At 54.6% G+C, this 22,455-nt stretch overlaps 1 protein-coding gene across 1 annotated transcript; it reads left to right on the forward strand.

The window, feature by feature from the left end:
- The first annotated feature begins 2,800 nt into the window (after positions 1-2,800).
- Positions 2,801-15,270, forward strand: LOC119111498 (phosphatidylinositol 4-kinase type 2-beta-like). The gene is given in 14 exon segments (XM_037235314.1): positions 2,801-2,834; positions 3,420-3,448; positions 3,523-3,642; positions 4,283-4,318; positions 4,320-4,359; positions 4,362-4,478; positions 5,442-5,578; positions 5,988-6,194; positions 6,291-6,304; positions 6,600-6,666; positions 6,668-6,724; positions 6,726-6,836; positions 12,317-12,456; positions 15,174-15,270. Coding segments are annotated over 14 exon segments (1,206 nt in total).
- The last annotated feature ends 7,185 nt before the right edge of the window (positions 15,271-22,455 follow it).

A 22,455-nucleotide genomic window follows, 5' to 3' on the forward strand; every position in this document is an offset into this window, starting at 1 on the left:
TCTATCCCCCGTATCCGCCGCCACCCCTCGACCCCCACCCCACAACGATGTCAACACTCACAGGCCGCGGCCCCAGGATCCATAAAAGTGAGACAATTCTGTGCCGCATTGGCCGCCTTTGTCTCCAGCAGCGCGAGCTGTACTGAAATAAGGTACCATCCTTGAGGTGTTTATGATGTAAATGTCATAATTTGATATTTTATGTTTTATTTTGTGATAAAAATGGCACATTTTTAGTTAAATTCATCTTTTTTATTAAAATCAAATGTTTATTTCACAAAATATAGTATTAAGAGAAATTTATCATGCAAGTCGTAACCAGAGCCCAAGCTGATCATCATAGCCGGTAAACACTTTTGTTGAACCCTTGACGACACGAAACCTTGATGTCACTAGGAGAGTCACCATTTATTGCGAGGATTTCAGGGGAGTGTGTGGGGGAGCGGACGTGGTTGCGTGTTAAGTTAGGAATATTCACTAGCTGCATCGCCTGATTTTCTGTCATAATTTGAGGTATGAAGGTTTTTCAGACCAGCGTGTTCCTTACCTGGTGCATGCGTGATCTATGCTGCAGTGATGTAGGTGATTGTCGTGCCCACGTAGAAAGTATGGCGGATTTAAGGCTGGAACCTACAAAGTAGAGGAGGATTTTGTAGATAGCCTGCTGTTTAACTGGTATCTAATTTCACCTGCGTTTTGGTATCAAGTGTTTCTAAATTGAGCTGACTATTTGCATTGTTTTGTTGATGCTGAATGTGAGCATTGAGGATGACATAAAATTCAAGACATTTGTGCCAGAAAATTCATATGCTGCATCAACATTACAATTCTTGAAGCAGTGTTAACTACTTTTGATGGCTGTTGTGTGCTGTTGTATTTGATGGAGTTAAATGCAGTCTCAAAAGTCTAAAGGGATGCATATGAAATTGTAAGAAACATAAGAATTTATCATGTGGATAATGGCTGACTCCTGTCATATCAAAAAGTATTGTTAAATGACAAGTACTAAATGAAATCAGAAGAGAAGTTTGATAGAGATTTTACAGGTGATTGTGAGCTTTAAGGTGCCAGAATTGTTAAGCACTTCCATGACATATTTTAGTTGTTATACAATATGCTCTCTTAATACCACCCTGTCTTTTGAAGACCACTTTTTATCAGCATGAGATATTTATTTTGTGATGAATGGACTGGATATGACTGGGTTAAGCCAGACATGAATGTGTAGTTTCTTTAGTTCAGCAAATTATGAATTTCTCTTGGATGGATTGAAGAGTGTTATCAGGCATATGTTGTGTTACTTACATTTACTTTGTCTGCATCATTTGATATAAAGATCATGCTAAGATATAATATTTGTTATCTCCATGATAAGGTTTGGGATTAGGAGCATTAACACCTTGAGGTAATGCAAACATTAATCTGTTCAGACCAGCAGTGTGGTCATATCATGTGATGACTGTCTCCTACTGCTTTCTAACCACTGTTAGCACTTGATGGGAGATGATCATTTTAACCAGCAGCAAGCATGCAAAGTAGTGCATGTGATGCTCATGCAAGTCCAGTGGCACTTTGGTCCATATGTCACTCATGTCCATAGATATGCTAGCATATGCCTGTTATAGAAAGTAACTGTTGCATCCACATACTCATGTATGTCTCAGTTATGCCACTCATTTTCTAGCTTTAACACAGGGAAATTTGATTGAGAAGAGCATAGAGGATGTATATTTTGGTTTATCATCAATACAAGGTATAATGTTTGTCATCAATACAAGTATAATGTGTAAGGAGAAATGTTGGTGCCCTAGATTATGATGACATCAGTATTGGTTTTTGACTAATCAAATGCAATCAATTTATCATCAATGCAAGTTATAATGTTTATCATCAATACAAGGTATAACGTTAATAGGAGAAATCATGTCAGTGCCCTAGATTAGGACAAATCAGTATTGGTTTTTGACTCCTTCCCATGTCTCTCACTAAAACATTGAAACACATGTATTAATAGCTGTGATGTGGATGTATTGGCCAGTGTTGGACTGTCTTTGCCTGCAATCTGGTGGTTTTCCTGAAACCCATAGTATGTTACCAGGTTTAATACTGCAGGACTGATGTTTTTGTACTTATTACTAAGGGCATTGGTTATACTTTGACCAACTAGCAGCATGTAGCTGAGTTTTTATTGTGAAAAGCTGGTATGAGGTATATTAATTACTTCTTGGTGTTTCTTATTTGGATATCACCTTCTAAAGGGCTGCTATGCTAAATGCTTTGTTGCATTTGTGTGTATGTTTTCATGTGTGCTGGTACTCCTGCATTTGAAATTGTAAAAGCAACAGAACATTCAGCTCAGCAAATATATTGAACACTAAACAACACTTTCCATGATAGCACAGTTACATTGTCATTCCTGGTGTTTTCCATGTCCATCAGATAGAGAGCATTGGGCGGTCTGCCCCATGTGTTCCGCCGTGCCGATCGCTGCCGTTCTGCCTGGCGCCCGTTGTGCCACCGGCCACCGCACGCTGAACCGGCTCGTACGGTCCGTCCGCAGGCTGCTCGCCGGCCGGCAATGGTAGCCGGCGCTCGGTGGACGCGGCAATGGACCAGAGCCAGGCGCCGTGCATCGAGCTGTCCACGAACGCAGAGGAACGACAGCGCACCGAGGCGACCGCCTCGAACACGAGCCGCCGCCTCTAACGAGCCGCTGCTGCCTGACGTCGCCTTCGGGCCGTCCTTCATCAAGCTGGGCTCGCCGCGGCCGGGACGCGAAAACCAGCCGCTGCTCGGCGGCATGGACTACGACTACACCTTCAATCACTGGCCCGGTGAGCGGTCAGAGGGTGTGCCGCGGCCGGGCTGGGCCTGCCTGGTCTCTGACACACGGCACGGTGCTGCACTCACCCAGGCGCTCGGTAGGAGCCCGTTTCTGCCCAAGGTGTTGGATCTTAGGAACACTGACCATCGCGGCACCGCAGACAAATTGGTGCCCGATTTGTCCGCGATGCTATGTGTGAACGCATGAGCTCGGGACTACTCTGTCAGTTGTCATGAGAATGGTTGTAGGTGTGTAGTGCTACAGTTATGCTGCTTTGTGCAAAGATGGAATGATGAGTTGCAGCAGTCGTTTGGCATTGTATTTATCCTTGCTCTGGTCATTCCGTACAACCACGTTAGTGTAATACTTACCCGATGTGTTCGTACGTTGGCTGTCGGGTTCAAGGACAAGGTCTCAGCCATCTGTGAAATGCGCGCTTTGGCACGTGTTTGCATGCGCGCCCAGCTGGGTAAGGTTACACACTAGCCTATGGGAGCGCGCTGCAGAGATCCTCCTGGCCTCACACCTGAGTGAGCCGGTGTGTGGCCTCCTGCCGCGAGCCATCGCCGCTCGTGCGGCTGCGTGCGGGCTGCAGGGCCGCTGCTGACGTCCGGGCGTGAGGGTGTGAGTATGCGTGTGGCAGGAGGTCAACGACCCGGTGTGCCGCGCGTGCGTGATGGCACGTGCGCACGTTTCAGATGACGGCGAGTTCAACGGACCTGGTGCGCCAGGCCGAAATGGCCGTCGAGAACGGCATCTACCCGGAGCGCATCTTCCAGGGCTCCAGTGGCAGCTACTTCGTGAAAAATCCGGAAAACGTGAGCCGTCAGCCGCCCCTGCTGTTGTACTGGAGGGAGTGAGAGATGGTGTATGAGAGAAGTGTCATGAGGATGTGGGAAATGTCATAAGAAAACGCTGTAAACGTAGTCACCGTGCGGCACAGTTTCAGTATCCTGGACAGTTGTGTTTAGACCTAGGAATGTCGTGCCAAGAAGTGTCCCAAACACGACAGCTATCAGCAAGCTGATAGCCGATGGCACTTAAGTTATATCTCGTCTGGCTCGGTCCAGGCGCATCCTCGGTCGCCCAACGCGAAACTGAACCCTCCACGCGCCTGGTCAGAGGCACCGGACTGGTGTCGACACCGTGTGGACGGGGCGCCCCGGCTGCCGCCGGAAGACGGGGCGTCGGGCGGTACAGGCTGTTATGACTACAGAGACTTGCTCAGGCATTGTATCACCTCTGTCTGGAGCAGCGTGGAAACAACGCAGCACTTCTGTCAGACTGCCCGCATGCTGTGTGTGACTGCAGAAAACGCAGAGGCGTGTTCTGAACCGGTTGCACTCTGACACTTGAGGGCGTGCCTACGGCCGGTCCCGCTTGCTGTCAGCGCGCGCGCATGGTTATTTAGAGCAGCTGTTCCCGTCACTAACGGCGCCGGGGGCCGTCCGTTTGCAGAAGACGATTGCCGTGTTCAAGCCCAAGGACGAGGAAGCCGTACGGCCGGCTGAACCCCAAGTGGACCAAGTGGATGCACAACTGTGCTGTCCCTGCTGCTTCGGCCGCTCGTGCCTGGTGCCCAACCAGGGCTACCTCTCCGAAGCCGGCGCCAGCCTGGTCGACCAGAAGCTGGCGCTCAACGTCGTGCCGAAAAACCAAGGTTGCGGGTCGGGGGCGGGGCGGGGCGATCGAGGCCGCGGGGAGCAGGCGCTTTACGTGACGTGTGGTGGCGCCTGATGTGTGCTCGTGGTGGCGAGGAGCGGCTGACTTGGCTGTCAGAAGGTGGTGACAGACTGACACCATTTGGGGCGTTATTCTCTTGAATTTCGCCGGGTAAGCAGCGAATAGTCCTGTTTCCAGGAATGGGGTTCGCCCTCTGTTGGCTTAGTTGAATGTTTAATGATATGATGTCATCGGCAAGCGTTGGTCGTCTCTCAAAGAGATATTGGTGATTAGCATGAGTGGCATAACTGCTGCCATGCGTTTACGATGCATTAATGAGCGTACGTTTATGTCGGTATAGTGCTCTCGGCTTGTAACCTCGCCAGGAATAGGTCATGAAGCCATTATGGTAGGATCGTAGTTCGTCGGTGAGGCTGATTGTTCGTCAGTGTGTCGTTCGAATGGTCGAAATGTTTGTATTTCATGCGTGGTTGTGAACACGTGAACACTAGTCGCGTCCGGCAGAGTAGGCTCCAGGGTAGCTTCCGACTTGTTATGACGCAGCGCGGCTTCCAAGATGTTGTTCGTTGTGCCGTCACTGTCCCGAATGAGTCTCGGATGTCATCCGGTTTCTGCGTGTTCACTGTGTGTTCGGTGTGCTGTGGTGTAGCGCACGTGACGTGACGTACCCCGTTAAGCAGGCCGGCTGTGGTCGTGGGAGACCAGCATGCCGATAGCGTAGTGGTTAAGCTTCGCGTCTGTGAATCCAGAGGCACGGGGCTCGATTTCCCGTTAGATTTCCCCGCCCCTCCTGCCAGGGCGAGAGGCGGGCGGCGTTATTTAGCCTCAGCGGCTGAGTACGTCGCAGAGTCCCCATCACACACGCGGTCGTGGGAGAATTGTACGTCCGTCCGACGTACCGACATGACACGTCTGAAGACCGCTTATCGTGTGCCGCAGATGGTGAAGCTGGCCAGCGACACGTTCAACTACACCAGGATCGACAGGGAGAAGGCTCGGGTGAAGCAGCTGGTCTCCGAAAGGTTCCCCAAAGTGGGCAGGAAGTTCCACAGGCTGGGCCTCCCTCCCAAGGTACCGGTCGTCCTCGCCCGACGGCGTGCGCCCGGACAGGCGCGGGGTGCTAATGGGAGGGGTCCGCTCGCCCATTGTTTGGCAATGTTGTCCGGTGCGTCTCGCGCACGACTGAGCCGCTGTCACTTTCCCATCAGAAAGCGTATTAAACCGGCGAGCTGGCAGGAATGCATATTGCATGGCATGTTCATTACTGTGAGTGGCGCGTTCTGGAACATTTCCCAGCAAAGCAGCCGTGTTCTAAATGCGTGACTGTCGTGGCTGCCCTGTACTAGACACTCCTTTCCTTCGTGGCCTCTTTCAGTAGCCTTTTTAAAACCGCGCGTGCATAGCGGGTTCAGGTCTTCCGCGAGACCGTGGCGGATCGGCCACGCGACCTGGTGACGTAGCCGGCGCCGGCCCGTTCCAGGTGGGCTCGTTCCAGCTGTTCGTGGAGGGCTACAGGGACGCCGACTTCTGGCTGCGGCGGTTCGAGCAGGAGCCCCTCTCGGACGAGCTGCAGACCGAGTTCCAGCTGCAGTTCGAGCGACTGGTGACGCTCGACTACATCATCCGCAACACGGACCGCGGCAACGACAACTGGCTCATCAAGTACATCCGGCCGGATGAGCAGCAGGTGAGGGCCGGCATCCCGACGGAAGGTCTGCGGTGGAGCCGGAGGCGCGGTGTTGGCGGGCTGGAGCTGGCTCTGTTGTGGTTGGCCGTATTGGAGGCACTGGATCCGAAGTGTCATGTTAGTGAAGTGGCGATAACATTGTGGTCTTTACTGTAGGCTTTACTGTAGGCTTTACCCTGTGTGGTGGTCCCTTGCGTGAACTCGTGACCTGCGTAACCGTCACCCTGGTGACCTCGGCGTGGTGGCCCGGTACCTTAACCCCGTGACCTCGGTATGGTGGTTGGGATCGTGACCTCGGTGCGGTGGCCCGGCACCTTACCCCCATGACTTCGGTGTGGTCGCCCGGTACCTATCCCGTGACCTTGGTGTGGTGGTTGGGTCCGTGACCTGGTGGCCCGCCTTCAGTCGGGAGACGGCGGCGGCCCCAGCCGGCCCGTCATCCGCGTCGGCCGCCATCGACAACGGCCTGGCGTTTCCCGTTCAAGCACCCGGACTCGTGGCGTGCCTACCCGTACCACTGGGCGTGGCTTTTCCTGGGCCAAGCGGCCCTTCTCCACGCAGACGCGCGACCACGTGTTGCCGCTCATCTCGGACATGAACTTCGTGCAGGACCTGTGCGACCAGCTGTATCGGCTGTTGAAGGTCAGTAGGCGGAGGAGGAGGAGGGGGGGGGGGGGGGGGCGGTCGGCTGCGCTCCGCCCGGCCTGGGGCGGGCCCGCCCGGCTGCCAATCCAATCAGGCCGGGGTTGATAGTGACCCCGGTCAAGGCCGGAGCACCGGGCTGCGGTTGCACATGTCTTTCGTTTGTTTGTGGCTATTGAGCCGCAGTCGAGCCACTTTTCGATTTCGCGTGTCTGCGGCGCCACCCGTGCCATGGGTGCTATAGCGTTCGGGCTAAAAAGCGCTTTCGGTCCAGTTTGCTGGAGCAAGCGTTCCTTCGTGAGCGTAAGCTCCGCCTCCATCTTATTGCTATTGATTCGTGGTATGGATAAGGGGCCCAGGATCATAGCCTTACCTGCCACGTCACTTGGGTGCACCGGATGCGAAATCGATGGGTGGTCCGTCGTTGATCCGTTCGAGCTAATCAGCCGCTGGGACAGCTGGGACCGGCGCCGGTCTGGGGGGGGGGGGGAGGAGGGTTGAGGGGATCGTGCGCCGTCGTCAGCCGCCGCCGACACTGAGCCTGTCGTGACGGCGGATCGCGACGCCGCCGGCCGGCGCTCCCCGCCCCGCCGCCGCCGCCTCCGCCGGCCGGCTCGCGCACAGATCGCTCCGCACCGCGCCGGGCCCGTCACGAGCTGGGTGACGTCACCGGGCCGATGGCGCCCGCTGCGTCGCCTGCTCGGCGGAGTGGCTGGCGCCGCCGAGCCGAGCCGAGCCGAGCCCGGCCGGCCTGGTTTTGAGTGTGGGGCACGGACGGCTCGCCCGGCCGCCGGCAGCGCGTCCGTGTGGCCATGACAGTGCCAGGCGTGACTCACGAGTCACGCGCCGTCGGGTGGGAATGTTCCGATGTTGTGACGCGCGTGCGCGGTGACATGGGTGTGTGGAGCGCGTGCTCGTTGGCGCATTAGCCCCTCTGTGTTGATTGCCAACAAATCAGTCGGGTGGGTCTTGACCAGACGTGTTCTGGTCTGGCGTTACGGGACCGGCAGGCAACCGGTATTATCTGACCCAGTCTGGACCAGACGGGACTAAAACCGAAGCGGATTGGGCTTGACCTGACCTAACCTGATCTGGTCCGACCGGAAATGACCGTTGTTGGGTACGGAAGACAGCCAAAAAGTTTTGAAGGCTGATTGATTGTGTGTGGCTTGGTGTCTTTTTTGTGGCGTCGATAGTTATGAGTCCAAGCGACGGTCTTTTAGCATCTAGATTGTAACAGTCCTTGGGATGATCCATCCTTTGGGAAGGATCAATCGATATACTGTAATTTGAGCTTATAGATAAGCCAGTAGTAATAGGCTTATTCCTCGTAGAAAAACCGGGACAATGGAGAAATAGATGCGCTGATACTTGGCACATGCCTTACCGAAACGAATAACAGCAGTAAATTTAAAATTGCGTCCCGATCCTACTCCATTTTTCAGTTTTTCTTTCCTTTTTACGGGCCAGCCAGTTTTTACGGTCACCAAAATTGGGGTGGGGAGATAAAACAAGGAGGCATCGCCAGCCATTACTATGTTACAGTGCATATCTGACTGAGAAGTCGAATGTGCAAAATGTCTGTCATTTGCAAACATGGGAACAAATTCAAGTGAACAGGCATTGCGCATCACGCTTCATTTAAACACATGCGATTCCAAGTGAACAGGCATCACGTGTCACGCATCAATTATACATGCAAACGATTTCAATTAGATAGATACCGCGCACCACGCGTCAGGCACCACTCATGCATGTGAACGATTTTAAGCAAGCACGCATCACACAGCAAGGCACTTACCACATTCGCATAATCGGCCCGGATCCGGCCGAGTTATCTACAGAGAACAGGGCCATCCAGACAAGAAATGAATGCAAAGTGGAAATGAGAGAGTTCAATCCCCCTTTTGCCTGTTTGAAGAGGATTCTTCTCATTCAGCACCGTGTGATTAACAGAAAATATCGCAAAAGTGGAAGAACCGTGGCGTCCCGCCCCTTTCAATGAGCTTGCGCCCACGGTCTCTCCGTACCTTCGTATATTTCCACGCGTATGTATCACAGCATATCGACCTATTTTCTTGTATTCACTTAGCTTGACCCCGCCCCCTCCCCATGATGCATCGTAAACTATTGAGCAGAAGCCATCAGCTTGATCTGCCATATAGGTGCGTGACCCAAGTAGCTCCCATTGGATGGCCCCCAGATGGAAGATGTTCAAGTGGTGACTCATATCACCTACGACGGATAGCCATTGATGTTGGGCGGTGTTGCGTAGTTTTCGTCTAGTGACTTTGTGCGGTTCCGAAAACCATGCGGTCTGTTTCGGTGGGTTTGCGTGGCGGGCTGGTGGACAACGCAGTGTGCGGTGTGGCGCTGCGTCGGGCGATGTGCCGACCTCCTGTGTGCAGCGGCTCTCTAGTGACGGCAGACACACCCTCCTGTGTGCAGCGGTTCTTCGGTAATGGGAGACACGCCCTCCTGTGTGCAGCGGCTCTCTAGTGACGGGAGATACGCTCTCCTGTGTGCGGCGGCTCTCTAGTGACGGCAGGCACGCTCTCTTGTGTGCAGCGGCTCTCTAGTGACGGCAGACACACCCTCCTGTGTGCGGCGGCTCTCTAGTGACGGCAGACACACCCTCCTGTATGCAGCGAATCTCTAGTGACGGGAGACACGTCCTCCTGTGTGCAGCGGTTCTTCGGTAATGGGAGACACGCCCTTCTGTGTGCAGTGGTTCTCTAGTAACAGGACACGCCCTCCTGTGTGCAGCGGCTCTTTAGTAACGGGAGACACGCCTTCGTGTGTGCAGCGGCTCTCTAGTGACGGCAGACACGCTCTCCTGTGTGCAGCGGCTCGCTAGTGATGGCAGACACGCCCTCCTTTGTGCAGCGGCTCTTGAGTGACGAGAGACACGCCCTCCTGTGTGCAGCGGCAGTGACGGCAGACACGCCCTCCTGTGTGCAGCGGTTCTTCGGTAATGGGAGACACGCCCTCCTGTGTGCGGCGGCTCTCTAGTGACGGGAGATACGCTCTCCTGTGTGCGGCGGCTCTCTAGTGACGGCAGGCACGCCCTCTTGTGTGCAGCGGCTCTCTAGTGACGGCAGACACACCCTCCTGTGTGCAGCGGCTCTCTAGTGACGGCAGACACACCCTCCTGTATGCAGCGAATCTCTAGTGACGGGAGACACGCCCTCCTGTGTGCAGGCGGTTCTTCGGTAATGGGAGACACGCCCTTGTGTGTGCAGTGGTTCTCTAGTAACAGGACACGCCCTCCTGTGTGCAGCGGCTCTTTAGTAACGGGAGACACGCCTTCGTGTGTGCAGCGGCTCTCTAGTGACGGCAGACACGCTCTCCTGTGTGCAGCGGCTCGCTAGTGATGGCAGACACGCCCTCCTTTGTGCAGCGGCTCTTGAGTGACGAGAGACACGCCCTCCTGTGTGCAGCGGCTCTAGTGACGGGAGACACGCCCTCCTGTGTGCAGCGGTTCTTCGGTAATGGGAGACACGCCCTTCCGTGTGCAGTGGTTCTCTAGTAACGGGAGACACGCCCTCATGTGTGCAGAGGCTCTCGAGTGACGGGAGACACGCCCTTCTGTGTGCAGCGGCTGCCGAGTAATGAGAGACAGGCCCTCCTGTGTGCAGCGGTTCTTCGGTAATGGGGGACACGCCCTTCTATGTGCAGTGGTTGCGTAGTAACGGGAGACACACCCTCCTGTGTGCAGCGGCTCTCTAGTGACGGGAGAGACGCCCTCCTGTGTGCAGCGGCTCTCTAGTGACGGGAGACACGCCCTCCTGTGTGCAGCGGTTCTTCGGTAATGGGAGACACGCCCTTCTGTGTGCAGTGGCTCTCTAGTGACGGCAGACACGCCCTCCTGTGTGCGGTGACTTTATAGTGACGGGAGACACGCCTTCCTATGCGCAACAGCTCCTCAGTAACGGGAAACACACCTCCTTTCCGCCGGCGGCTGACCTGACCGCAGCGGTAGGACGCCATCGACTGGTGGGAGCGAGCAAGCCGCTACAGTCCTGTTGTGTCCAAGTTGATCAGGTGTTATGAAATCCGCCCACGGTGGTTTTTCTTGCTTGCAGCGGTTTGTGGCTTTATGTTGACAAAACATGTCAAGCAGCAAGAAGGCATGTGTACCAGGTCCGCCTCGACTTCGGTCTGGGCTCCGCGAAGACGTGGTTTTCTTCCAAAGACTTTGGCTTCTAGGCATTCTTCGCAGTGACTGTGATTTGGGTTAGCGTCATCTTCGGCCATGGCTTCGCGCCATTGAGCGGTTGGCTTTGTTAGCGAACATTTGTGTTATATGTTATGGCTTCGTCTTCGGCTTAATCTGATCTTGAACTGCTGGCTTTGGTTATGTCATGGTGATTTGTTTTCATTGCAGCTGTTACCTTCTTTCAAACAGTCCTCCTCTCCCTGTGACCTCAATATACCACACATGTTTTCGACGCCACGAAGAATGCATGGATTAGAACTGACGACAGCTGGAGAATGAACTGTCCGGAACGATTTGTACCCAATGGTGCGCAAGACCAGGACGGCAGTCCAGTAAAAAATCATCCGTATTGTCGACACCTCGTCTCAGTCGCTCCGCAAAACCCTCAGTGTATGCTCCGGTCCCATGCAGTTTTGCGACAGGGAATATCGTTTGGATTGGGCAAAACAACGCTGCCCTCTAGGGTCAGACTCAGCTTCGGTCTCGTGACATTACTTACGCTGATGGGTTTGGCTTTAGCTTTGCGTTTCCTAAGTTCGAAGCCGCTGACTTCGGCTCCGGCCACGTGTTTATAAAGTTAGAATTATGAGAAAAGTTAGAACTATGGCCTCTGTTTCAAAGCCAAAAGCTTGGCTTCGCCCCATACCTGAAATCAAGCACACAGCTGCGTATATCGGTATTGAGTGGTCTCCGGGTATGCATGAACCACCATGCCGCGCGTGATGGACCACGTAGCCGGTGAAGGACATAATAAGCGGGCGGACGGGAACAATGACCCCAATTTAAAGGCGTAGAATGTGTAAGTGGTAGCGCGGGTCACGTGCATGCGAAATGGGTTATTCGTTTATCAGCGATCACTGCTTAGCCCACAGGGTAATTGCCATTCATGATGACAGGGCTGGTGTAGGCTGTATTGCCGTTACCCGCGTCCCCCGCGTATGTACCAAGTATGTACAAACAAAACAAAAAAATTGTCGGCAAAAAATAATGCCCTGTTCTGTGGAATATTGCTCCGCGTCTCTGATATTGTGTCCTAATGTTCCGTGGGAATAGGTTGTGATGAATACTCTATGCACGGATAGTAATAGCGTTCTGGCTTTTTTGCATGGATATCGAACCGACATCCCATTTATCCCTCCCTTACCTTTCCCAGATGGCCTTCTCATTGACATCGCCATGCGTTATGTGGTCCGGGACTTCGCTGTTGATGTGTGACGGTCCACCAAATAGCATGTCGAAATCGCCTGCCGCCCTCCGCCAGACGGACAAGGGGTTCGACAAGAACCTGTTCGAGCACCAGATGTCGGTGATGCGCGGCCAGATGCTGAACCTGGCGCAGGCCCTGAAGGACGGCAAGAGTCCCGTCCAGCTGGTCCAGATGCCGGTGGTGGTGGTGGAGAGGTGAGTCCGCTGACGAGTCGTGGGGCCGGACCCGTCCCGGCTCGGTCCGCCGCCCTCTCCCTGCCCGCGGCGGCCGGGGCAGACAGGCGCTGGCGGCGGGAGGGCTGACGTTCGAGGGGGAAGGACGGCTACGAAAGCCACGTCTGAAGTCTCAGTGACGTGGGGACTTGGCTTTGGCCGAGCACTGGGTGTCGTCCCTTGCATTAGGCCCAAACCCTGGGTTCGATGTCCGACCGATGCTTACGCGCCAGCCAACGGCTTATGAAGAGCGCATGCCGTCTGGACATGATGGACGATGGGGCTGGGACGAGACAAATCGTTCTTGGATGGCTGGGTGTCTTGTCACATTGGGGATTGCAGGTACACTAATATCAGATGGTATTCGGACACGCCACGTGCCATAATTAGTCCTCTCTAACGCCGCCATTGACAGGGCCCAGGCCCCGCGTTATCAGCATGCATTGCGCCCTTGCGTAAATCGCCGTGAGACAGCGCCACGTGCTCGGTATGGACGTTGGGCACGGTGTGTGTGTTTTTCGGAATGATTACGGGTGTCATATCACGATGCGTTGGCCTCGCTGGTACAGGATCGAGTTGGCCACAGCTCCCAAACGTCGGTAATAATGCTGGCATGCTAGCTGCGCCTATTCAGTCGGCAAGAACGAACGCGGTACATGAAAGTCAGATGTAATCCCAGATATTCAGGCGTCGAAAGCCTTCGCAGCCCTTTCCCTCATATCTGGGAATCGGACGTCTTCAGATGTCTCAGTATTTCACCGATTGACAGGCACAAAGCTTCATCCTTAAGGCTATCACTAACTACCACCGCGGAAAATCTTACTTGTCGCAGCTTCTCGTATAGATGCCTGGAGAACGGTGCTGCAGAGAAATGTTGGTAATTGGTAGGGGTTGGTAGAATAGCTGACGAAGTACATGACACGGTGGACACGCGAGTGCTTCTTCATTATGACAGTTGGTCGTGGTCTGTTCAGATAGGGCCGAGCTTCCTGACCCGGTGGATGGGGTGTAATGTAGGGGCTCGCTCTCGACAGCGGGACTGTGGGGGCTGTGTACAGGCTAGGCATCGACGGATGTGCAGCTGTGGTGTGTATTTGTCTGATGTCATACGGAGGCCTCGTTGGCGTACGACAGACGTTGCTTCAGACCACGGCATACGCACGGTCTGCTGCTTGTTCTGTAAGCTCAGCAGCATGGCGCATGTGTTGCATGGGATATCAGATATGTCAGATCGAGGCTGTCCTGAACACCGCGCGTTCCCGACCGCGAATAATTTTTGATTACAAGGGTCAATTGTTTATAAGGGGTATGTCTTCCTGTCAGGTGCCAGTGCGTTCACTCAAGACGTCATGTATGTATTTCATGTATTTCATGTATTTCATGCATGAAAGTCGCACACATGAAAGATACATATTTGTATCGCTCACTCAGGGAAGCGATTGAAACTCGGTTTGTTTTTAGTGCCGAGCACGGCACATGAAACGGCTTCGAATTTCCGCCCCGTAGCTGTGCGATCCGCTAACATTGCACTTTGTTTACAGCCGTTTTCATTTCGCTGCTGGAACAAATGATGATTGTTTTTGTTCGCAAGTAGTTTTCATCGTTTGGTATTGCATTTGCTGACGGTGCGACGTGCCGGCGACAATGGGTGATGGTCACGCACGTTCAGCGGAAGCACAGGGCCGTTTGGCGTGATGGGTGACTACTGGCGCTTCGTCGGACTTTTACTGAGAAGGACACGCGCGCTCGCGTGTCACTAGAGGTCACCCTCCTGTGGCGGCGCTGCGTTAGAGGCAGCCTTAATGATCCCTGGCTGGTATCATGTGCTGCACTTCACCGGCTGGACTGGAATGCTACATGGTGTGGATCCAGCTCCGCAAATTGGGGCTCCAAGTTGCAAGTACTGTGGCCGTTACCCGAAAATAAGTCATAGAAATAAGTTATCTGATCTCTAAGATTAAGCATAGCTTTAGAACAACGCGTTTGTTGTGGTCCAATCTCCAAATCTGGTGACAACTGCTGGAAAACCGAACCTGAAGAGAGGCTGTTTTCGCCTTTTGGGAGGGGGGGGGGGGGAGCGGGACAGCCTCGTGGTCTCCACCGCTTGGATTCGCCAGCGCTGTAACGCCGATCGTGTGCTGGTGACTTTCAAGCGGGAGCACTGTGTTGCGCGGCTCAGCGCTCTGGTCAGAGATGTACTTAACGTTAGACGGGTGAGATATGACCTAATGGAGCGCCGGACCGGCGTGATGTTTTGCCACGTGCCCTCAAGCTGAGATGACGACGCTACAGTAGGGTGGTCGTATCGATGTTTTCAGTTCGTCGTTTGTGGCGTTTGCCTAAGTGAATTTGCCTAAGAAATGTGGACTTCACTTGTTTTCACAGAGGCATATCAGTCTTCACCAGCTACCTAAGCAGTGCCGAAAGTTATTCTCGCTTTAAGAGGACGCGTAGCTCATGAACCCCCAATAACTCCAGCAACGTTTGTAGCAGCAAAGCTGTATTGACTGCGTCGCTTGTTGTCGGGAGGGAAGACGGGAACGATTGATTGGCGCGTCCTCCCGGCTTTGTGCTGCCGACATCGCCGACATCCGACATCTATGTCGACGTTTCCGTGCCGCTGAGCGCCGACATCTGACGTGCACGCGGCGCAGCCCACCAGCTGCTCGCCTTGACGCTCCCGCCCCGCTCTGTTGCAGGGCGAAGGGCGGTCACAGCGAGACCCGCTTCCGCTCCATCAGCGACACATTCACGCAGCGGTTCCAGCACAAGTCGCCCTTCTTCTCGTGGTGCTAGTCGGCCAGCGCGGCCCGCTGGGTCGGGCCCGGCCGTGCGCAGCGCTGGTTCTGGGGCGGCGCACGCTCGCCGGCACCGACAGATTGTCGGCGGCCCCCTCCCGCCGGATGAGCTGCTGGCCCATGCGAGCCGGGCCCGGCCCAACCGGGCGCCGGCGGCCGGGCTGGCCGCTCCAGCAGGCGTCTCCCATACCCCGCCGGCGGCCCGGTGTGCCGCGGCGCGGTTAGCCTTCGGCAGACACGCGGAGCGGCGGCGGCGGCTCCTCCAGCGGCGGCTGGGCGCGTGCCTCGCCCGCAGCGGCGCGCGTGCTGGCTGCAGCGCGCTTCCGTCGGCCCGTGGTGCGGTGCCTGAGTAGGTGACAGCTGACTGGTGGGGGCCGCGGCATGCCACCGTCTGTCGGGCGGTCACGCTGCCCTCAGACGGCGAGGTGGACTGTTCGGACGTGGCCAGGCGACGGAGTGAGGGGGGGGGGGGGAGGGGGAGGAGGGATATGCCGGTGGCCGCACTGGTACGTGCGGGATGGGCAGACAGTATATCTTTGCATGTGATTTGTTGTGTGCCCCACCGTCGGGAGGAGGAGACGGTCTGTACGAAATCGATCACCTTGACTTGGTTGGCACCGTCGATTCTTAGTTGCGCCTCTCGTTCAGGCTAGTCAGCTCTCTGCTTCACCGCTGCCTTCGCATGTGTGATGCACCGAACTTATATGTGTGATTAATCAAACGCCACCGTCGATTGCTTACGTCGCGTGTGAGCGCCGACCTTCCGGACATGCAGCCGTCGCGCATGGTGTGTGCTGACATCCAGCGCGGCGCGAAGTGGCGGCGTGTACCGCGCTGTATGGTCGCATCGGGGCTGGGTATAGGGACGCGCTATTTTCATATCTACCCGTACTGAGGTAAGTAGGCGGGCGGTGACGTATCGCGTGACGTCACGGCGCCGGGGTGATTTAGCGCCAGCTGACCGGTAACGAGAGCGACGCTTGTGATTCGGTGGCGGGTGAGGTGTGGCGACGGGGCGGCCGGCTCGCGGTTCGGCGCCCCTGTGGTCCGAGCGGACCTGCTGTTCTCGGCGCGCCGCTGCCCTCGCGCTGCATAACCTAGTCAGACGAAATACTACGGCCTGGCAGCCCTGACCACGTGTGGCGCCCACACGGGCTCGGGCCCTTCGGCTTTCTTTCGAGTCTGGTCCTGAGCGGATCGTTCGCTTCGTGTTGCCTAGCCGTGTGCGCGCCGACTCGCGAATATATCGGTACCGAGTGTGAGTGCGTCGGTTAAAGACAGCTGATTTATGATCCAGTTGTGCCCTTCGTTTCCATTGTGGTGTTTACTGCAGGTCGTCCCGGGTGGCTCGTGCGCGGCGCGGGCATGACGTCCCTCCTGAGAAAGCTCTACCTGTATCTGTCTGATATTCATCATGAGCGCGGGTGTGATTGGCCAATATATCGGAGTTCACGCTGGAGCATGTCTGCTATACTGGCCAGCGCTGTGGCCCGCTGCGCGCTGTCGGCTCCTGCTATGTCTGGGTCATCTCGTGCTGCCCCGCGCGGGCTTGGTGCGTGCCGACAACAAACTGAGCGCCTAGAACATTGTGCGGCATTTAAGGCGGCTACACGAGGCCTAGACACCACCAAGGGAGTTCTTCGCAGCATTTTCCCCTACTCTTTTGGATGGATGCTGGTTAATCTATTGCTTGACTTTCTTTTTTTTCGTATGCCCTGTGGGCCGCCGCTGACAGCTGCCCGGTAGAGTCAGCATGCTCACCACCTCGTGATGCCAGTAGCGGAAGCAGGGGGGGGGGGGGGGCTCAGGAGCACATACCCTCGCTTTAGGCTCCGAGGGGCCCTTTGGGACTTTCGGGACCAACTATTAAGGGCCCGAAGGGCCGAAAGCTCTGCCACAAGTCGTATTCAGGGACTCGGCCCGCAGGTCCAACACTCTGATGCTAGCCAGAGGTCCCTGAGCGCTGATCATGGGTCCCCTGAGTCGATAAGGGCCTAATGTCGGTCCGACACTACCAGTATTGTACAGTCGGCTCCGCGGCGGCATGGGCCTGAGGGTCCATGCATCAACCAGCGACAAAGCGAGAGCCAGCGGTTTACATTGGTCGGGACTTCAACGTCTACTAGGGCCCCACAACGCCTATGGGGTCCTGTGCTGCTACGGGGGTCCCGAGTCGGCCGGAGGAAGTGTTCGAGGAGGCCCGAAGAGCCTGAGGCCCACCGGGTCCGACGATGAAGGGCCCCATTGGAGGGTCTCAGGGCATGAAGGGCTGGTCGGATGCTTATTCTCAGGCCCCGGTCTGCGGGACTGGCCCTCAAATGATAGTCAGAGGGCCCTTTGCGCTTATTGGGGACCCCCTGAGTCGATGTGGATCTATTTGGTCAGTCAGACACCCATCAGTGCCGCCCAGTCGGCTCCGTGTCGGTATGGATCTGAGGGCCCAATCCCAATCAGCTGCTAAGCCGGGGCCAGCTTTTTACGCTGGTCGGGCCCCTGTAGCTGTCAGGGGCCCATAACGCCTAATAGAGAGTCCCGTGTTCGCAAGGGGCGCGGGCCAACCAAAGGCAGTATTTGATAAACTCGAAGAACGGCCATTTCTCAAGCAGGGACAAGTCCGGGCCGCGATTAACATAGGTCGGAGCCCTTGCAACAACGCTGGGGCTCCTGTATCGGTCAGGGACCCACGGCGCCTGACAGGGCGTTCTGTGTCAACAAAGGGCCACGAGTCGGGTCAGGGAAATATTTGCTCAACAGGGACGAGGACGGGATCCCGAATGGCATAGAGCCTCTTGCGTTGGTTGACACCATCTCACAATGAAAGAAAATCTGAGAAATTACGATGAGTGTCCACATTGAGACAATGGAAGGGTTGTGTCAGCCAAGGCCCCAATGCCAAACGGTGAGGCCGCCAACCCATTTCCAGCACTGGAGTCCAGTTGACAATTATTGGACAGCCTGCGGCCATCAGGGATGTTTTTGCGTCAATGAGGTTCCTGCGTCGATTTGGGACCAACTGCGCGGGCCAGAGGTCCTTCCGCGTCGGGGAGCGAAACAATGTGGTTATGATGTATCCCTCTAAGGGCCTCCGGATCGACCAGGGGATTCTGCGTTGTGTCCCCAGAATGGCAGCCGGAAGGCACCACGCTGTTTGACCAAGCTTCAGCGCTTTACCGGGGACATTAATGTGCCCTCTAGTGTTCTACTCAAGTGGGGCCCCATGCCCGGAAAGAAAAAAGGAATCTTATTAGCGTTGAATAGAGTAGGTTGAAGTGAGTTAACGAACAAGGCCATCCCATGCTTACCAGAGAACGTTCTCTCCTTTACAGAATCGACTCGTGAAACAAATGACGTCGAAAGGTTTGAGCTTGCGCGCCGGGAATCTCGGAAGCAAGGACAGCGATGGCCTAGGTTCAGTTCCCGTAAAATCGATTGGCGTCGGCCACTACAAGTGACACCAGGCGGCGGGTGCCGTGTGCGCGAGAACGACCGTTGTTAAATTATCGCTACGAAAGTCTTTTAAAATCAGGGTTAGACTGGGTGTATATTTGTTGCAATTTTGAGGTTGTCCTCTGCATAGGTTAACAGTTTCACAGTTACAGCAATACGAAAATATATGTTTACCTTTCTCTTCCAGTTCCACCGCCGGATTCCAGCACCACCTCAAGGAGTTGTAAAGGCCAGTTCGTTCTTATTAATATAAAATTTGCATAGGTAAAGGATATGCCCGGACCATCTTCTAATTCTAAGATTTAAAGTTCCAAGGCGCTCAAAGATGCTTCCTTCAGAGCGTCATCATTTTCGTCCGTCCGTTGTCTGCGGCTCAGCATGAGCCGCGTGGCCGACGCTGCGACGTATATGAAGACTGGAACGCTTGGCGTCGAGGTTTGTGTTGCCAAGATTTGCGACCGTGTTGTTCAAACCAACCATTACATAATGTGTGTTGCTAATCGATGCTGGCTGAATGTTGGACATTTCCAGGCAAGCATGGCTTGGCCGTGTAACCTACAAATTGCTGACCCATTTCGATCTACAAACTGCATTCGCGTGGTATTTAATGTGTCAATAGAACCAAGATAAAACATCTGACAAAGTTTCTGAGTTCTATCGGATTAGAATGAGTCCACTGGCCATTGTTAGATAAAGAGCGCCGCTGATTCATTTCATGCGGTCGTTTAAAGCAGTTATGTTTAAGCAGTTATGCTTGAAGCATTTATGCAGTTTAGGACTGTGAAATTCTGGCAGAATGATCTTGCAGTAGCTTCTTGCTTTTATACTCCAGTTATAAAACGTACAAATAGCAAACATGTCAAAGAAAAGCATACTCTTATTATGAAATGGGTCCATATCCGGCGATGTTTGGGGCCCTTTGTCCACCCTGTGCCCCCACCCCTGCCAAGGCTCTGGTTGCGCACCTGCGTGATGGGCGCGCCCGATGTCACCCTCACGAACTCACACCTCCGCCACATGACACACAGCTGTTTCAACATATCGTGATCGTGTATTGACCGACACGGCTGCCCGCCCGTAGCGCACCGCTCCGCTCCCTGCTCACGCCGCGGACGGGGGCACGACACGCGCCGCGTCGCTCTCTCACCGGACGGGCTGTTCGCACGGTCCATCGACTCCAGCTGTCGATGCGTCCGTCGTGTGCTGCGATTCCGCTGCTGTGAACTGCAGGCTAGCCTAGGGGTCGGTGGTCATTTGTGAGTCTAGATCTGAAATGTTCACGGCGTACGTGTTCGTCAGATCTGTGGTGGAGCAAGAGTCTCGTGTCCCTTTGTAGTGTGTGTGTACGTGAGTGTGTATAGGGGTCGCCAGCATTGTCCTGTGGCAGTTGTCCTTTGTGAACTACTGTGTGGTCCAGGTCGCCGCTGTGAACTTTGCTGGCTCTGTGAGCCAGCAGGTGCCATTGCATTGTCCTGGACGACTCCTATGCGGGTCTTCCGGGGCGGCCGCCGCGCAATGGGTCCCATCGGCTTCATTGTTGGCTTCATTGCATTAAATTTAGAGATATTTTAGTGTAAAAATGAATTTCTCCAGCAGGCGGAAAGAAGCTCCTAGCATTTGACCCTTATTACTGTAGGTGGGCGATACGTATGTGCAGTCACTGGTCTCCGTGAAAAACTCCGTGGAGTTTTCAGCAGCTTGTGACCACAGACCTTTAATAGATGTGTTGTACTTTAATAGATGTGTTTTCAAAGCGTTTAAATGCGAGTGTGTGGATCAGGTGAGCGCGTTTTGCAAACTTGCAATATCGCACTTGACCTCTTCAACGTCAACACAGGAACTGAGGCAATTTTATATCACAAAAAAGAGATGGAGAACGCGGACCGGGAACAAGCCCAGACTTCGGTTGCCAAGCGTCGCAGCAAGGCCTTATGCCGACGGAGGAGAAGGCTGGGCGATCGTACCGGTCAAACTGAAGGTTGGCGTCTGCAGGCTATCACGCGGTCTCACGTGCCAACCGTAGACCTGTCCGTTCTGGAGACTTAAGGACTGATGTCAGCTTACAGGAAGACAGAGCAGACGAAGACCTGAAACTGAGTGCACAGTGTGCGTGACGGTACGTGCGTAACTCACTGACGAACTTCTACACATCCGACCAATGGGCTACACGGCCAAACGACCGAAAACAGACAGTGCCACCTTTTGCAAAGACGATCCCAGCTACAAAACGCTGCCGCAGCCCGAGTCAAGATAGTCTGGGCCACACAAACTACACAGGATTGTTATGCTGTGGCAATTTGGATAAATATTCTTTCAAAATATATGTGCTGTTTTGCAACTACGTTGGTCACTATTGACAGAACTGTGAATTGTCGTTAATCGTCGATAGTGTCAGCTAAAAACGACTGACCTGACCGTGTCCGTGGGCCAGATCGGCCTGAATTTCCAGCAACGTTTGCTAGGTGAATTTCGGGTATTTTAACAGTGGCGCAGTTGGCGTAATAAACTCGACAGAGGGGGACACTTCAGTGCATTTTACAAATCAAATTCGTATGTGCTATGAGAGGGGGCGTTCGGTATCACTCTGCCACCTTATTTCGCGCCTTATTATTATCGCACCCTGCACCATATTCGCACCTTTGGTATCAATTACACAATGATAAAAGTTCACAAGTAAACGGTTTCGCTCGTCCTACGGCACAAAAGAAAGCTTGCGAGTGCATATTGCCTCCCCAGTCATCTATGACAGACATCCAAAAACGCTGATTTGCTCCCTCACAACCTGCACCGCTCGTATTGTGCATCGACACACTTTTGGACTGCGTGACATTGTCATATGAATTGGGGTCTTTAATACCTGTGGTTGGTTTGTGCATACGTCCACGATGCAAATGCATACGCGGTACTTTACAGATACCCGATTCAGTGGACTGATAGAGCCTATTCGTGGTCACCTGGACTGGCGCGCAGGTGCTTGATTTGAAGAGCATAAGTTGGATCACAAAGACATGGCGTGAGAAGATGAGCCGTTCATCGCTATCCATTGACGCATTTAAAGCATGGCAGATGGGAGGGTGAATGTTATGTGCAGAGTAATTTCGAAACAGATCTGACCCATGCTGTGTTAGTAATTAATTAGTGCAGTTCTAGTGGGCCGGCTGCCGCCAGTGAACTCCCCTAATGGTGTGGACCGGCCGCTGTCCGTGAGCTGTCCTGGTTCTGTGAGACCTACTACTGTCCGTGTTATGGTCTGGATCTGAGGATTGGCTGCTGTCCGTGTTATGCTCTGGTCCTGTGGACCGGCTGCTGTCCGTGTTATGTCGGATCTGCGGACCGGCTGCTGTCCGTGTTACGCCCTGGTTCTGTGGATCAGCTGCTGTCCGTGTTATGCCCTGATTCTGTAAACCGGCTGCTGTCCGTGTTATGCTCTGGTTCTGTGGATCGGCTGCTCTCTGTGAGCTGGCGGGGCTCTGCGGTGCGAGCTCCAGCGGCGTCCGGCGGCGCCGGCGGCAGCGGCACACGGCCAGCTCCAGCGCCAGCGCCAGCAGCCCGGCCGCGTGGCCGGCCGTCAGCACGATGAACGCCCCCTGCACGTGGTACACAGACAGCGCCACGAAGCGGGGCCGGGGCGCGGCGTGCGGCGTCGGCGCCGGCGCCCCTGGTCTGCTCCCTGCGCCGGCGCGCCACCGTATCCAGCTCCCATTTGCGGATCAGACCGGCCTCGGTCAGTCGCTGC

Source organism: Pollicipes pollicipes, unplaced genomic scaffold, assembly GCF_011947565.3.
Source record: "Pollicipes pollicipes isolate AB1234 unplaced genomic scaffold, Ppol_2.1 Scaffold_7261;HRSCAF=8764_pilon_pilon_pilon, whole genome shotgun sequence".
Classification (NCBI taxonomy): domain Eukaryota; kingdom Metazoa; phylum Arthropoda; class Thecostraca; order Pollicipedomorpha; family Pollicipedidae; genus Pollicipes; species Pollicipes pollicipes.